General features: G+C 38.0%; 1 protein-coding gene across 1 annotated transcript; it reads right to left on the reverse strand.

Annotated features, from left to right (window-relative positions):
• Positions 1 to 2966: 2966 nt before the first annotated feature.
• LOC146684865 (deoxynucleoside triphosphate triphosphohydrolase SAMHD1-like) lies at positions 2967 to 15602 on the reverse strand. Its single transcript, XM_085443779.1, has 16 exons — positions 15214 to 15602; positions 15023 to 15089; positions 13955 to 14027; positions 12536 to 12696; positions 11938 to 12053; positions 11633 to 11703; positions 10305 to 10463; positions 9361 to 9461; positions 9139 to 9247; positions 8951 to 9042; positions 8724 to 8839; positions 7849 to 7988; positions 6558 to 6653; positions 6264 to 6368; positions 5982 to 6119; positions 2967 to 3840 (listed from the first exon to the last, which is right to left on the reverse strand). Exons 1-16 carry the CDS (start codon positions 15392 to 15394, stop codon positions 3697 to 3699), a joined length of 1869 nt encoding a protein of 622 aa, XP_085299905.1. The 5' UTR covers positions 15395 to 15602; the 3' UTR covers positions 2967 to 3696.
• Between the last annotated feature and the right edge of the window lie 761 nt (positions 15603 to 16363).

The following is a 16363-nucleotide window of genomic DNA, read 5'->3' on the forward strand; positions in this document are numbered from 1 at the left end:
CCCATATTTCTAAAATGTGAAAAACAAACAAACACAGAGTTTTGGTAAGTGTTGTGTATTTTGTATCAAATGATTATTGTTTATATTGAAAGAAGTTCAGCAGCATTTCCTGATCAGCCGCCAAAGATGAGTGTATGATTCCCTCTTGTGTTCAACACAGTTTAATACAAGTGGATGCAGTGAGGATTGAACCGAAAGGTTGTGCAAAGACAAATGGGAGAAACTGTCTGAAATTAGGTTTGCTAAGCTTATAAATATGTTATATTTTTGCTTTTTACTTTTAATAAATTTGCAAGAATTTTTTTTCCTCAGTTATTGTCAGACAACTTATTTCATAAACCCTTTTCAGAACTCTTTAATAAACCCAAGTCTTTCTCCATGCTTAACATCTTATTTAGCAGCTGATATTAGTAGCTGTTATTTCATGAGGACTGGGCTTCCTGGTTAAAATCTTACAAAATATTTATTTACCTAAACCAGTTTAATTCTAATAAATATCCACTACAAAGTCATTTACCAAACCCCAGTGACAATAGATTAAACAATAGACTCCACAGTGTATTATTAATAGTTTCCTTCCTGCTATAACTTAAGGCAAAGAGGTATATCTGTACAGATCGATCAGAAGATTACACTGACTGAAACCTAAACTAATCCTGACTCATAAGGTAGATTTATCAGTTTAAATACATCCATTATTGCAGCGGTCCCCAACCCCCGGGCCTCGGACCGGTACCTGTCCGTGAGTCGTTTGGTACCGGGCCGCGAGAGTTGAGGCTCAGGTGTGAAATGTATGATTTTCAGGGTTTTTATCGATTTTCAGCGTTATTTTGTTATCGTTTTTATCGTTAACTCGGTTTTCCTGGGTCTTTTCACGTGTGTTATGAATAAATCTTCTTTTTTTGGTACCGGTACTACTTTTATTTTGTTGTATTTATCCGCAACACCTTAAAAGGCCGGTCCGTGAAAATATTGTCGGGCATAAACCGGTCCGTGGTGCAAAAAAGGTTGGGGACCGCTGCATTATTGGCACTAACTGTACCATAGCAAACAAAAATTATTTAAGAAACAAAACAACTGATCAAATTCCAAAATTATCATATGAAGAACAAAATGTCAATCTAAAGAGATAAAAAAGAAAGACAGAAGATTTTGAACTTCATATTTGACAGCACGCAAAGAAAGACTTTTCATGATTGATTCATTCTTTTGCAGATATTTTTCCTCAATAATAAATCAGTCACTTTGTTTTAGAATATAATGAATACCTCAATTCATTCACTTCTCTATTTCGATTACTCTCAACAGCAGATGGGTCCATAAACAACCCACCAGATGGCGCTATAATACTTCTCTCCTTTTTAAAGAGAATCTTTCACAGAAACTAATGACACGTCAAAACAACTACTTTAATTTAATTTTAAATAATTTTCAGATTCATTATTTTAAAAAGAATTCTTATGAAAACAACTGAAACATGACTATTATAAATACAACAATAAACCTGGAACATTCTTTGTTACATCAGTGAAAAACTTTTGTTACATCAAAAAACGTTTGGATAACTCAGACGATGAACCATTCTTAAATTTGGGTCAAAACAGTCACCTGCTTAAAGGCGGATAATCTTAGATTATCTCGTGATTTATAGAAGACGGCGATAAAATGGGTTCATCTTGAAGCCGCAAATATCACAACCCATGATGTGCTGCCGACCCTGAGGCCACCACAAAGATCATATGACTGCAATATTATTGGCTGTGTAATCAAAACAGTCAGTGACCCGTTACTGAATGCACGAGTCAAGCACTTTTCTTCTTCTATTTTTACTATTATTCTTCGGAGGACCATGGACGGGATATGATCCGCTATCAGAAAGAAATAAAACGACTCAGTGGATTAAAAAAACCCTAAAACAACCCACACTATAACATTAAATGTACATTTTTGACAAGACTCAGATAAACTTTGCAAAAAATCCATTTAAAACGTTTGTAAATACATTTTAGAACTATGTGCCAATAATTTTCAAGAATCATGTTTAAACTTGTTGGATGTATACAACATTTATTTTGAGAAAGTCCACTTTTTCACTATTCAGCAAAGTATTAAGTTGGTCTATCTAGCTATCTATTGATACAGCGGTCTTACCATGTTTGTTTTATTCAGAACAAAATCTGTTTAGCGACACTGAAAAACTGCAGACCTTGCTGTGCTTGCAATGAAATATCTGAAAAACTATAATTCTGTAAATGAATGAAAAATTCTGTCATATTTGGTCTACTGTATAATTTAAAATACAAAAACAAAAACACAGGTGTGTACTGATCTTGGGAGTACTGATGATGTCTAAAGTGTTTGTAGCGTGCTCCTCACAAAGGTGTTCTACATGTATAAAGTTCCTCCTTAAGTTACCATGCTTACACTGCTTTAGACTACTAAATTTATGTATAAAAGACATTTTTTTAAATTATTGTGAGATAGGAAGATATGACAGCAAACAAAACCTAGTTTAGTTATGGGAACATTAGACTTCCTTAAACATTTATTCTGCTTTTATTGGTAAATATTAACTTGTTACTCTTGGCTTAAAATGTTTTGCAGTTTGGGCTAAGTTTTTTTTTTTTTTTTTAAAAAAACAACACACCTGACATTTACATATGTATTGCAAAACAATTTTTGCCACATCCACAAGTCAGCACTCAATTCAATACAATATAAAGCTTCTATGTGTATGGAAATATAATTATTATTTCTTTAATTTTAGTCAATAAACGGGTGTGGATAGAGAGAGAAGTTGAACCCAGGTGCTGCACTCCAGCCATCTGACATGTGATTTGCATGCTCATACACTGAGCTGGATCCATCACACCACAAAATTGCCATTTACTTATTAAACTCCTTGCCTTGCCATGACTGGGAGCATGCTGCCCTCTAGTGTTCAATAAAAATTTCATACAGAAGGACATGGTTGAATGAAAGTATTTATTCTGACAGGATTATCTCCATCATTTTGATTGTTTTAAAAATACATGTATTTTTAAACACAGCAAAAATCTGATGATGATGCCCCATATCGTGGCAAGAGAAGAATCATTTTAAAAGGCGTCCCAAACACATTACCAATAAAATGTCTCACTGAACTTTGAGGTGAAGATGACAGTGAGCAATCTGAGATACAATAAGGAGAATAAATAAAACACCACAAAACAAAAGTCAAACCAACTCTCCAAACCACCCCAAGAGTAAAAGCAAATGCTCACTTTAAATATCATCACAGATTCATATGTAACATTTTGTGTGTGAAAGCCTGAGTTCTGAAAACAGCCTCAAACTTTAGCTGAAGCTGAATAAAATACCTAAATCCCAGCTATAAGATATACTGCCCTGAAATGTAGTCTGTGTAACATTTGAACTGACCTGATTCATCATTTGGTATCTAATGACATGATAAGACATTTCCCCCCCAGAGAAGTCTAAATTAAAACCATATTCACAAACAAAACCGAACCAAAAAACAAACAAACAAAAAACCCTGAGAAGTTCTGAAAGACATCTATGCTTCTTCTCTTTTTGAATATTTTAATCCTTTTTGATATAAAACAACTTGCTGTGTTCATCAGCACACTCCTCACAGAAAAATATAGCACACTGTTTCATCTGATCTTTCTCCATATGTAAAATCTCCCTCTCTCACTAGAAAAGCTTCGCTTTGGCCGTCTTTTTTCCATTTAAATTGACACAGTTTGCTTCTGTGGATGCGCCCTCTTCACTATCCTCGTTGATGTTCGACCAGCTGGGTTTCAGAGGAGTCAGCTCTGGGGCTATTATGTCTCCATCCTGCGTGAGAACAGAAACAAAAGATACTGATGTTGAGACAAGTGGTGGAAATAAACAAGTGATTGCAGGAATTGAAGGATCTGGAAGACAATTCTTCCTTTCTAGGACATTGACTTATAGTCTTTAAGCAAAAGACAGCAGCAGCAAGCAACTTATGCCTTTTTAAATTATGCAAAAATGCTAAAGTAACAAGGCCTCAGAGCATGTTCTATATGATTAGTACTGATACTAGATGTAAAGTAAAACTAAAATATCTCGATCTGTCACTTCCTTTAATGCACAGAGAAAATGTCTCTCTGCTGTTAGCCGGTGGAAGTGCTGTCAAACAGTTGCTTTCTCTTCAGCAACAAAAGATTAGTGTTTACCCTCTGCCCTTTCTAATATGGAGAGATGCCATTACACTACGGTACTGCAAATTACAAGTGTATAAATAGATACATGGAAAAATATTGCCTGGTTGTTCAGGGTCTGAGCCAGCTGTGAGCACCTTTTATTTACTTCAGCCTGCTGCTTAGAAAACAGCTGATTACTAAATCATCTAGCAGTCACAGAGCAGTTTTATAGATCCTCTATAGTGCAGTTTCTGGCCACGTGGCAAGTGTAAACTCAGTATTTACATTTCTCCTCGATTTTTTTTGTCTGTATATTTGGCTTTTTAGCTGCTAAATCCCAAGCTCTTCATCATTTCGTCACCAGGATTAGCCTTATTTACATGTTTGTTACTTCTTCTGTACAAACTGCACCACAAATTCCCAACCATATAACTCACAGATGGCATCTCAGCTATTTGTGCTCTTTGTTTTCCCTCCACAAGGTTTCAGGTTGTCTTTATCACCATTTTGAGTATACTGAATAACAAAATTAGGGAGTTTGTTTTAGAATATATTGGTTTTTGGAAAATATTCAGGATGCAAATTGAGGTTTTGGTCCTTTCAAAGCATGGAGACTTTTTTTGTTTTTGTTTTTTTACAGGAATCACAAGCTCAAATATGTGACAAAACATTTCTAAGTCACATGACCAACCCTGGAAATAATAATTCTTTGTGAAAAGGGCTTTTGTTTGCTATTGGTACAGTGTATGAAGAGCTGCCAGCTGCAGTGGAAAGAACGATATGCAAGTCACGAGAGGGAGTTCGACTGTTAAGTGATGCTACTTATTCCGGATTTAACAGCATATCGGTTTCAAATTCATACACAATACTTCGTAAACACGAATGCTAATGAGCTGTATGTTCATTATGTTAAAAAACAGAAGTGGCATTATATCTAACCTAAAAGCAAACCACACAGTCTTTTAAAAGTTCTGTGTACAATTTTATTTTTTAAATTGGCTCCTTTTGTCATGGAGGAGTAGAGAAGCAGCTCTCTGACTTCCATCCTGAGGCCACCACACTGGAAAGCTTTCCAGTGTTTTATGGACACACTTTCTAGGCACTGCCAAGAAATTCTGTCCATAAGAGCGATGAACAGAATATGTGACAAAAAGAAGGTCTGACAGAGTTCTACGCCCTCAGTGAACAAGTCTTGTGCCCTTATGGGCCCGATATACACTCCCACAGGGCACACTGTGGGAGGATACACCAAGCCTTTTCCAAGTCCACAAAGAACATGCCTCTCCAAGTTTCCTGGAGAGGGTGCAGAGCTGGATCAGTGTCCCAAAGCCAGAAAACAAAAAGCACACTGTTGCAGCTAAACAGTTATGTGGGACGTATAAAGCTCTGTGAATGTAAACACTTGATACAAATGTTAAAAACATCTATTATAGCTTGACTGAATCAGCTAATAATCTAACATAACTTACCTGCACACTCTGCAGATATAACATGCTACTAATGGCCTCTTTTTAGAATTTAAAGCACCAGATAATTGCAGCCGAAACTTGGAGATAAATTGCATAACTGCCGCAAGGAGAGGACAACTGTTACACATGCCTTTATCCACACATAATAACATATGGATAAAAGCAATTAGCACTTAAGCCCATGCAATCCACATAGACTCTTGCATTACCGCTGCAAGGCTGGAAGGCGTGGCAGAGAGGTAACAACACAGACCTATTCATTATGTGACTCCATTCAATATTTTAACCACTGTCGCTGCATTCAACTGCAATTCTTTACAGTGCAGCAGATAAACAGTACCTGAGGCTTTGAGAAGTTCCTGTCCATGCACCACTGAACAAAGTGCTTCTTGGCAGCCTCCAAAGTCTTATCATCTGTCTTCTTACAGTAGACCCTGATCAGCTGCTCAACAAAGTGCTCTGGAAGAAGTTTAGACACCTGACAAGAACAACAGCAGCCACAAATTACAGAGGCGGAGGGAAAGAGACACTCTTTTTTTAAAAGAAGAATAAATGAAAAACCAAAGGAAACGTGCTCATATATTCAAAAATTGAATTTTTCGCATCTCGCTTTACTTCTGACCTGATTCTTGCGTATCTGGATGGCTTTAGTCACATCGTTCTTGCAATAGAAACGCACATTGTTGATGGGGTTCTTCTCCTTCATCCCATAATCCATGACAATAACCTAAAACAGACAAAGTATTACATCAAGAAGAGCCTAAAGCCCCAAAAGTACAGGCAACACCCTTAACTCCAAATATAACTAAATCCAATGACAAGCAACAAAAGCATATCCATATTAAAAAGAATCTCCCGGTTTTAAGGCCATGAGCAAATTATATGATGAATATATTTACATTAATTAAAAACTCACACTAACTACGAAGTCCTCTGGCTGTAGATTGACGTCCTGGGTGCCGCTCTGAGGGATGGATCGGGCCAGGTCAGCTTCCAAGCTCTTGATCGTCTCCTTGTAAACAGCAAGAAATTGCAGAGTTAACAGATATATCATTGTATCATATTTTTTTTGTTACATATTATAAATAACTGAAATTCTATATATAGCATGTAAATAAAAAAAAACAAAACAACTAACAAACACAGAACCACAGATTGAGCAATTTCTCATATCAAATCCATTTGGCAAAACAGCAGAAACACAACAGGCAGAGTTTTCCATTTCTTTTTTTAATTAGCGAACTGCAAAATGTCAACATTTGGCTGAAACTTCAGTACTGATCATTTTCTTTTCTGTATGCGTCGGCGAACAGAGAATCTCTCTGTGTTTTGTTGTTTTGTTTTATTTCTTGATTGCACAAAACAAGCAACCGGGAAAGCTCGGACTGCAACTCACGTTATCAGCTGTCAGATTACGTTCATTTCAGTATTAACTGAAACATTATGTCTTTACTTTCAGGACACATAATGTCCCCTCATCACCACCATCATCATCATCTCAAAGTGCAAAGATAATTAGGAAGTTAAATTAGGAGGAGTTCATGCTTTCTCCCTGCATGCTGCAGTGATAAGACAGAAAGACGGCTGCTGTTAGTCTGCAAAGTAGGAAGATTGTTACAAACTGCATACACGGTTGTTGTTTTAGTGTCTTCTTACATCATTTGTGCTGTTGCTTTGCAGAACATGCTCATTATCAATGGAAACAAGTGAAAAGATCACCTTCCTCCACATTTAAGCTCAGTCTGAACTTAAAATTAAGTCTTTTGGCTTTTTTAACCACAAGGAGTTTAATTAATTACTAACTTCAGCTCATCTTTTACTTCACTTGGATGCAGCCTCTTTTCATCCCTCTGCGTGTGTGTAGAGTAGAGGCTGGAGCTCAATCACAAATAACACTGAAAGCAAGTGCGTCATTTTCAATATTTTTTTCTATTATAAAATTTGTTTGTTGAGAGAAAACAAAGGTGGGAGAACCTTGTCGGGCCAATAAACGTGGTAAACCTGCTCCTTTTTACTGGGATTCTGATTTACTCAAACACCCCTGCCATCTTTTGCATTTTACTTTCAATTTTGAAGGCAATTTTTTAACCTTTCTGAGCTATTTTGTTATGTATTATTTTATTGAGCAAAGTTGTTTTAATTTTTTGCATGCTTTGTTGCTAATTCTTTTGCTTTTATAAGAAATCCTCTAAGAAAAAAAAAAATACCTGGGTGACAAGTATGGAAGTTTCTGAGGTAGTTTGGCCCAGACACTTGTAGAGGCGCCGGCAGACGATGTTGTGCAGGATCTGTTTCGCCTCTGCAAGCTCGGGGGAGGAGGAGTTGAGTATTTGTTCAAACACATTATCTACCAGGCAAACAAAGAGGGTACAGGTAAATAAAGAACCAAAAATGTCAGTATTTAAAAAGATCCTTCAATAAAAATGTGGCTTTACGGTTCAATCTCTCATGCACACGATTATCACAGAAACACAAATTAGTCTTTTTCTACTCATCTGAGTTACTTGACAAGCACAACACAAACTGTATTTTAGTGCATAAGTGGCTGGAGTTTATTAGTTAGTTAATTAGTTGATTAGAAATTGTACCTTAACACCAATCATAATGTTTCTTTTTTTCTCCATATATTAAAAGCGAGGTTCTTTAAACCAAACTGGTATTTCCACAAGTTCACCATTAATCACAGAGGCAGTTAACACAGTGCACAAACAGATCAAGGTTGTCTGAGAGAATAAAAATATTTACTGAGGGTTTGCCAAAACTTGGTAGTCACTAAACCTGCAGGTGCACACTTAAAAGAAGCCAGCTAGTTCTGCAGATTATTAACAAGTAATGACAAGCACAAGTAATAAATACTGATCATGTTTAATTTAGCAGAATTTTCTTGGATTATCAATATCGATAAACACCTTTACTATACTGTCACTTGAAACACAAGTTTGAAAGTTACAGGTTTTGACTGAAAAAGAAATTAAATTTTCTTTTATACAGATAGTTTTTGATGGGATGAAGTCTTGACCTCGCCTCGTTTTTTGTCCTGATGCACTACAAATATAAGCTAACAACACCCCTTCATACACACCTGTCAGCTTGGTGTAGGCCACCATGTCATCAATGGCTGTGGAGAGCGTGAACATCTTCCCATCTGTACCTTCAAACTGAAGGTGTGGGTCTGCTTTTAAAAAAGCCTCTGTGATCCTGGAGAAACATGTCCAACAGATTTTTACATGTGAGGACATTTTGCTGTGTACAGTTAGAGAATATAAAGCATGAAGCAAAGCAAAACTATTAGAGGGATCAGCTACTCACATAGTCTCTATGATGTTGCACACTTTGTGCTGGTAGGCTCTTCTGTGAAGACAGTTCCTGGTGTGGAACATGTCATATAGATTTCCCACTTCCTGTTGAAGGGAGTGGATGTATTTTAGTGACCAAATATCTTTTAAAACTCAAACTGCTGCTTAAAGTAAGCAAACAGATGCAACAAAATCTAGCACCTTGTCTCGAGTGCAGATGTGCTTCTGCCCGTCCACCTCACACACCCTGGCAAAGTTTAGGAAGCGGCTATAATCAAAGTTGTTATTGATGCCCAGGTGGTAACAGTCCCTGAGTTAAGATGGAGAAAGAGAAACATAAGGGAGATAGGTAATTAAATCTAATAGAAAATATACAAACTGGGAAATCATTTTAAAACAAAACACTAACTCAATAAGCCCCACCTTGCAAAATAGTCCCACTTATCTACGTCAATGCCATTCCTTTTGTTGGCCACGATTTCGTAGAGGAAGGACTTGTCTTTTTGACGGCCTTTATACGGCCACTGTGGAGATGATTGATAATATCAGAAGTGTGATTAAACAGGGCAGTTATCTGCCTCAATTTCCAGCTGCTGGGTTTTTATAGTGTCAAAAACAAATGCAAAAAAATATACAAGCAGACAAAAAAAACAACAAACAACCAAAGGAAAACATTAGGGGAAAGAAAACAACCCCCCCCCCCCCCCCACACACACACACACACACACACTGTATAAAAGTTGTTTAAGTTCACAATTAATGTGATGGCACCAAATCAGGTTAATGGTTAACCTAATAAACTTGCACTTTATGCTAAAGGAGACTTTCCAATTGTCTTTCAATAATTACATTTTCAAAGTAAATTCATCTAAAGAATCTAAGAAAAAAAAGTTAAGGTTAAATATAAAAAACTAAACTTCAACAAGGTTTCAAATCAAATCAAATTCAAATTCAAATTTTATTTGTCACGTACACAGTCATACACAGTACGATATGTAGTGAAATGCTTGGACAACTGCTCGTGACCTAAAGAAAACAAAAAAGGAAAAGGCTATGAATAAGATAGGATAGGTTTTTTTGAACCTGAAGATTTTGGATTAGTCTAAACCTTCAGCCTACACTGTAGCCTGATGTGCCCAATATAGAGAAACTCTAACAGAAGTCTCAACATAAAGACACAGTTTCACCTGTGATGGTATAACAATGCATTGCAGACACACACACCAGCGTGTAAATATACATACAGACTAAAGTGTAGATTTAAAGCAGGGCTCTAAATCCTGGTTTACTTCATACAGAAATCACATATCCGACAGTGGAGCGTTGAAGTTACTGACATGTTCCATTCAGGAATAACTGATAGGTACCTTTTCGCCCTTAGCTGCTGTTTTGTCTAATGGTCCAGCAATCTGCTCCTTAATGAAGTCCAGGTCCTCAGGCAGCACCAGCCCGTGCTCCTCCATCACAGGCCTCAGCCCGTTGGCCTCCACCAGGTAGTCAAACATGGAGAGAGAGGCAGTCTCATGCTGGGAGATACACAGTAGATTGAACTATCAGTGACTTGAAAGTGCTGACTTCAGAATAAACATGACAGGAAACAACCGTGAAAGCTCGTCTTATCTCTCACGTTTGCCAGACAGCATGCCTGTGGTCATAACGTACACAATGACCGTGTGCTTAGTGTTCTTATCAGCTCTCCTTATCAGTCTGAACACTACAATCGCTATCTTTGCCATTAACTGAGAAAGTTTCAAATCAAATAATGCTTTGTGCTTAGGTCTTGACCCGCAGTTGTTATAATTGCCAATAAAGAGCTTCTGTAAACAAAAACCACAAAAATTGATCTTCACTGTAAAGTCAAGTGGAAATAATTTTCAGAACTATGATTTGATTTTAAAAAACAGTTTCAACTATCGATAGAATGAAGGGAGTTGAGCAGGTAGGCATTTTAAAAGCCTACATCACCAATTAAATGTTAACATTAGCTGGATGTCTTTAGGTAGCAGTGAAATTATTTACACAATAGCACTCAAGCTTCATTATCCTCCAAAGTGAGATGACTTAGACAACTCGAGGCTTTTCCTGTAACTTCCCAAAAGAGCCACAACAAAGATCGCCTGTTTTCCAGACAGTAGTCATCATCTGTCTGGAAAAAGTCAGATCCAGTGTGGTTTTATTTTTAAAAACATCTTGTTAAAGCAGTAACTTCCTAATTTTAAACAACTCAGAAACAGAAACATTATTTCCTTTAGAAATTATAACTAGCTTCAGGACTTCAGGTCAAGTATGATGGCTTTTGAAAAAAAAAGTATTTTTTCTTGCATGCTTAAATGCAAGTTCTGGCAAGTAGGTTGTAGATGTGACTCACTGGTGCTGATTCTCATTTCTTTGTTTGCCAAATAGTTTTATTAAGACTCACTGCAGCAGCTAAAACCTCAAGAAAACAACATGTCAACAATGCAAGAGTAGTTTCAGGGAAAATGAAACTGAGGACATTGAGAGGCTCCACGCTGCTACTGAGAAAAAGTGGAGCTACAAAAATATGTAATTATATATTTTTATTTTGGGTTACTCAGAATAAAGTGGTGCTGAACTACTGCGACTCCCTGTGTGGCTGATACTGCCCTGTATGCGACCTTGTGTGTTCTCCTTAACTGCTGTTTTCATTTAACATTTGTGCCACAGAGTTCAGTACCTTCCAGGTTATACCAGGACGTGCTTTGGGGATGAACACACCATCGAACATGTGGGAAAATGGTCCATGTCCTAGGAAGGGAAAAGTACATAATGTGTTTGTGTTAACTTTGCTCCACTGCGGTCTGGTAAACAGATGATAAGAATAAAATAACACAGCTTCACTTTTATTTTAACTTGTGCTGAGACCCAGTAAGTAATCACGGTAAACGCAGCATTGGTTGAGCAAATTGCCTTTAGTCCATTTTAATTTACATCAGTATCATGTGACACGTTTTAATAAGTTTCTTTTATAACACCACTTACCCAGGTCGTGGCACAGCCCAGCAATCTGCACGCACAAGATGTCTCTGCGAGAGATAAGGAGCTCCGGCTGCCTCTCGTTTAGAGCTTTTACAAGCCGTCCAGCCAAGTAACCCACACTGTGCCAGGACAAAACAAAATCGCTAATTTCAAACAAGATACACAGTGAAACTTGATTATGTGATAAATTTCACTTTTAGTTTAGCAATTTCAGGTGTTTCAAGCAATGAGTTTATCTGAAAAAAAAAAAAAAAAAGGTTGGCAAGGTTTAAAAATGTGCAACACATCTATGTTTAACAGTCATTGAAATGTTGACTTTGTGTGTTGTTATTCCACTTATTTTCTGCCACACCCATATTTGCCAGTATAACAGAAAGCTGTTATTAGCCATGAGGCAGGCAGGGATGAATAGGTTGTTTGTCACTGTAAAATAAACTTGGAGCTAATTTTTCTGTGTGACCTGTGATAAAACTCTAATACTATTATATTAGAGAGAAGGATATGCTCTTCGGTATGATTTTACAGCTTTATGTGTAGTTAACAGCAAAACAAGATCAGTTTAACACTTCTCAATAAACAGTCTGTTGAACTAAAAACATACCCAAGCGAATGTTCGAATCGGTTGTGGGACGCTCCGGGAAAGACAAAGTAGGTCCCTCCTAGCTGCTTGATGTTTCGCAATCTTTGGAACTGAGGTGTGTCGATGATTTTGATGAGAAGCGGGTGTAACGCCACATGCCCGTGGATAGGATCGTTAAACACCTGGAAGCACAAACAATAACAAACAGTATGAGTATACCACCACAAAAGACATTTATGTGGCCGTACATACAGTATATTCAACACAGCAGTGTGCAAATATGCTCAGTTTACACTTCAGTGGAAATGTTGGCAAACATTTCTATGGCTACGTTCACACTGCAGGCGAAAGCGCATCAAATCTGACTTTTTTGACCCTATGCGACCCATATCCGATCATGGTATGACAGTGTGAACAGCACACATCCGATATTTTCAAATCCGATCTGGGTCACTTTTGTATGTGGTGCTGAATCTGATACATATCTGATGTTTTAGAAAGCGACTGCTGTTTGAACGGTCATGTCCCATTAAATCCGTCTTTTACGTCACTGACACAAGACAGACGCCAATTATCAGCGCTGGAGAAGACATTGTGAACGCTTCCTGGCCATCCAGTGTAGATGTTAGTGAAACTGTTGGGAAGACAACGTTGGAGAAACGTGAACATTTTATTTGTACTGTATAATCTGCAGATTCTGACAGAAATCCCCAACTATCCTAAGCACCGCTCCTCTAAAACAGCAATAAGGATGATTATTAGGCCATATGTAAATAACAAAATAACTTTATAACTTAAAGCAAAATTGGGAAACGTAAAGTCTGAAACAAGTCTTTATATTAAGGGCCATCAGTCAAACAATACTGTTGGTCTGGGTGTAAACAGAACACGTTGTGTGTGACGTCTTCTTTCGTGCATGCGGGCCGCTTTGAGGGTCGTGAACGGTTCACACTAGAGCGCGTTTGCTGTCACATTTTATTTGTAGTGTGAACAATCAGACAAAAAACCTTATGATTACCAATGGATATATTTATATAGTCCAAATGTAGATGACTTCCAGAACCAAAAAGACTTTCTGAAACCCTGTTTTCAGCACACATCTTCAATTTTAATCTTTTATGGTTTGACTAAAATACAGCAATTAATTCTTGACATTTCCTGCCTGAAAAAATGGCAAAAGAGGTGTTATCAATATGGCTGCAGAGTGACAGGAATTTGGTTAATTTAAAAAGTTCTAAATTTTTCTTAGGTATCAGGTAGGTCCTTCTGCCAGTGAGGACAGAGAATGTCTTTCATTCAGAGACTGTGGTGGTGTTATGCCAGATTTCCTAACAGCTTATCCAAATCAGGGTTGCAGTGCTCCACGTTTCCGTTTCCCAAATTGTGCGTTACTTATCTCCACAGCGATGAAAGCGCACAAAACAGTGAAACAACTGTTACCTTGCTTGGCTCAGTTTCAATCTGCCACAGCTTCCTGAGGCTGTTTAGGATCCGCAGACGGTCACCCAGACACCTTGGAAGAATAAAATAGAAAAAGAAGAGGTAGAAATAAAAGTGAAAAAGTTGCAGGAATATCTGGTGAGATGCATAAAATGTCTTGCGTAATATTGATAAAATTAGAAACGTCCTGTGTTAGAGTGATGCTGAAAAACTAGTCCACCAGGTTGCTGTGAAAACAGAAGCAGAACGGGAGGCTAGGAATTCAGTTTTTGAGTTCTCACCTGTGGAACCAGTTCCACTTTGGGTTCAGAAAACAGACACTCTTCTCAGTCTCTTCTTTTAAGATGAGACTTGATAAAGCTCATAGTTCGGCCTGGATCAGGTGATCCTGAATCATACCTTAGTTATACCGCAGCAAATGGCTGCTCCTCCCTGAGCCTGGCTCTGGTGTTTTTTTTATGGGTGCTGTACATACACACCAAATTGCCCTTCTTTGACACTACAGGTGTGCGCTGCTCTCTTTAATGGGTTAACCAGCTGTGACACAAACTGATTGCTGATGTTTCTATGCATTTGTTTTAGGTCCAATAACTTTGACTATATTGATAAATAGCCTGTAGTAAGAAGATTTACGAAGGGTTATATGAAAATATTGAAATTACCATTTTTGCAAGTTTTGTTATGACTGAATTACTGTACCTACTTTAAGTTCCACACGGTAATCCAACCCAGTACTTTTAAATATATTAATATACGTGCTTTGTTTTATTTCTTGCAATTTATACAGCCCTGTCAGCCAGATCGCTTTTGAAAGAGACATTTTAAATCTCAATGACATGAAAGATATGTAAAAGTCAGCTTGTACCCTGTGACAGGGATGCTCTCTCTGAGTCAAAATGTATGCATGTACGTATGTATGTGACAGCTTACAGTTCAGCGTGTAGTTTACAGTGGTTTAAATATTGGTAATCGTTTTCTGGCAAAGAAACCGGAAATTGCTTTTTGGCAGGACACCAGACTTCCCCCAGTCCACACGCCCAACCCATGTTTTACAGAGGACGCACTTACTTTACGCCAATCTTCTCCAGGTCAGCATCCCTGAGATCCCGAAGCCCGACACCTGTGATTTTTTGTGCTGTATAACACAACAGTTTCAATGTTAGCTTAGATGTTACAATAAAAACAGAAGTCCGCAGATTAGCGCTAATAACATTTAGCTTCGAGCGCCTAATTTAAGATAGCAAAAGCAGAAAACCAACCCTTGAATGTATCCACCCATTCTCCAAGACCTTCTCTTCGCAGGTACCGGCACATTTCCTCCACTCCCCACTGCGTGTAGTCCGAATCCGACACCCGGACCACTGACACTTTCTTTTCCGGCGTTTTGAAGCTATCGTCTGGGCTTGAAACCGCTGCTAATGGTCGCTTTCGGTTCTCCATGGTGAGCTAACAAACTGGCACCTTTTCGCTTTAGATGCGCAAGTTAAGGCACGACAAATTATAGCCGATAGCCGTTCTCCCGTCGACTACTGCAGCTGATCTGACAACTGTGCAGAGAAGACACGAGAGAAGTGAAAAATGCCGGGGTTTTGACTTTCCCCAGGGAGCCACAAAACATAGCGAAACACTAACAGCGCTTCCGGGGATTCCTTTCAAAATAAGACTGTTTTTTTTTCACATGGCTGACCGACCAAGACGTTATGACTCATTGTTTTCTTTTAAAGATAAATTATATTATGCTCAGCTATAGGGATTTTTTTAAATTGCTCTTCATGTGAAAACAACATTTGTGTGTCCAAATAATGTTTTCAGTATGCCATTTTAATGGGACATTGCAGCATAAAACCCATCTTAACGCCCTGCTTTTTGGGTGGCATAACCAAAAGCAAAGATCCCCCCAAAAACTATTATCGTTCCACATTTCCATCCCCCATCTAATCTGGGCTATTTTTTTTTTATTACTGACTGATCAGTAATGGCACTGCTAAATTGTTATTTGGGCTAAAAGTCTATGGTGTTCTCCACATGAGGCCCAGAAGTTATGAACTGGGTTTGGTATATGTGATGGCAAGTGCCATCTGGGTCTGCTATAACCAAATGTTAGAAGGTCTTGATGCATGCTCAGTCATCCACGTAAGTAAATCTCCAAAAGTTGATTCTGTTCATCTGGACGTAGCGTTTCATCACTCATCCAAGTGACTTCTTCAGCTGACTGCAGGTTTCCCCAATCTTATAAACAGTACATTTGCATAATGACTGAAACCAGCCCACTGAAGGAACAATGGGCTGGGAGGTCAGTTCCTTAATCTTAATTATGCAAATTCTCATGACCATTGATCAACAACCACTGAGATTGGGGAAACCTGCAGTCAGCTGAGACTGAAGAAGTCACTTGGATGAGTGACGAAA

This window comes from Copadichromis virginalis, linkage group LG20 (genome assembly GCF_057382275.1).
Source record: "Copadichromis virginalis isolate Kocher_CV1m ecotype Utaka linkage group LG20, C_Virginalis_male_GT1.1, whole genome shotgun sequence".
Taxonomy (NCBI): Eukaryota; Metazoa; Chordata; class Actinopteri; order Cichliformes; family Cichlidae; genus Copadichromis; species Copadichromis virginalis.

Coding starts and splice junctions, on each gene's coding strand:
- LOC146684865 (XM_085443779.1), bottom strand. CDS start 15,394: ATGGAGAACCGAAAGCGACCATTAGCAGCGGTTTCAAGCCCAGACGAT. Junction 9,248..9,360: donor AAGTGGGACTATTTTGCAAG/GTGGGGCTTATT, acceptor ATCTTAACTCAG/GGACTGTTACCACCTGGGCA. Junction 6,120..6,263: donor TCCAGATACGCAAGAATCAG/GTCAGAAGTAAA, acceptor TGTTCTTGTCAG/GTGTCTAAACTTCTTCCAGA.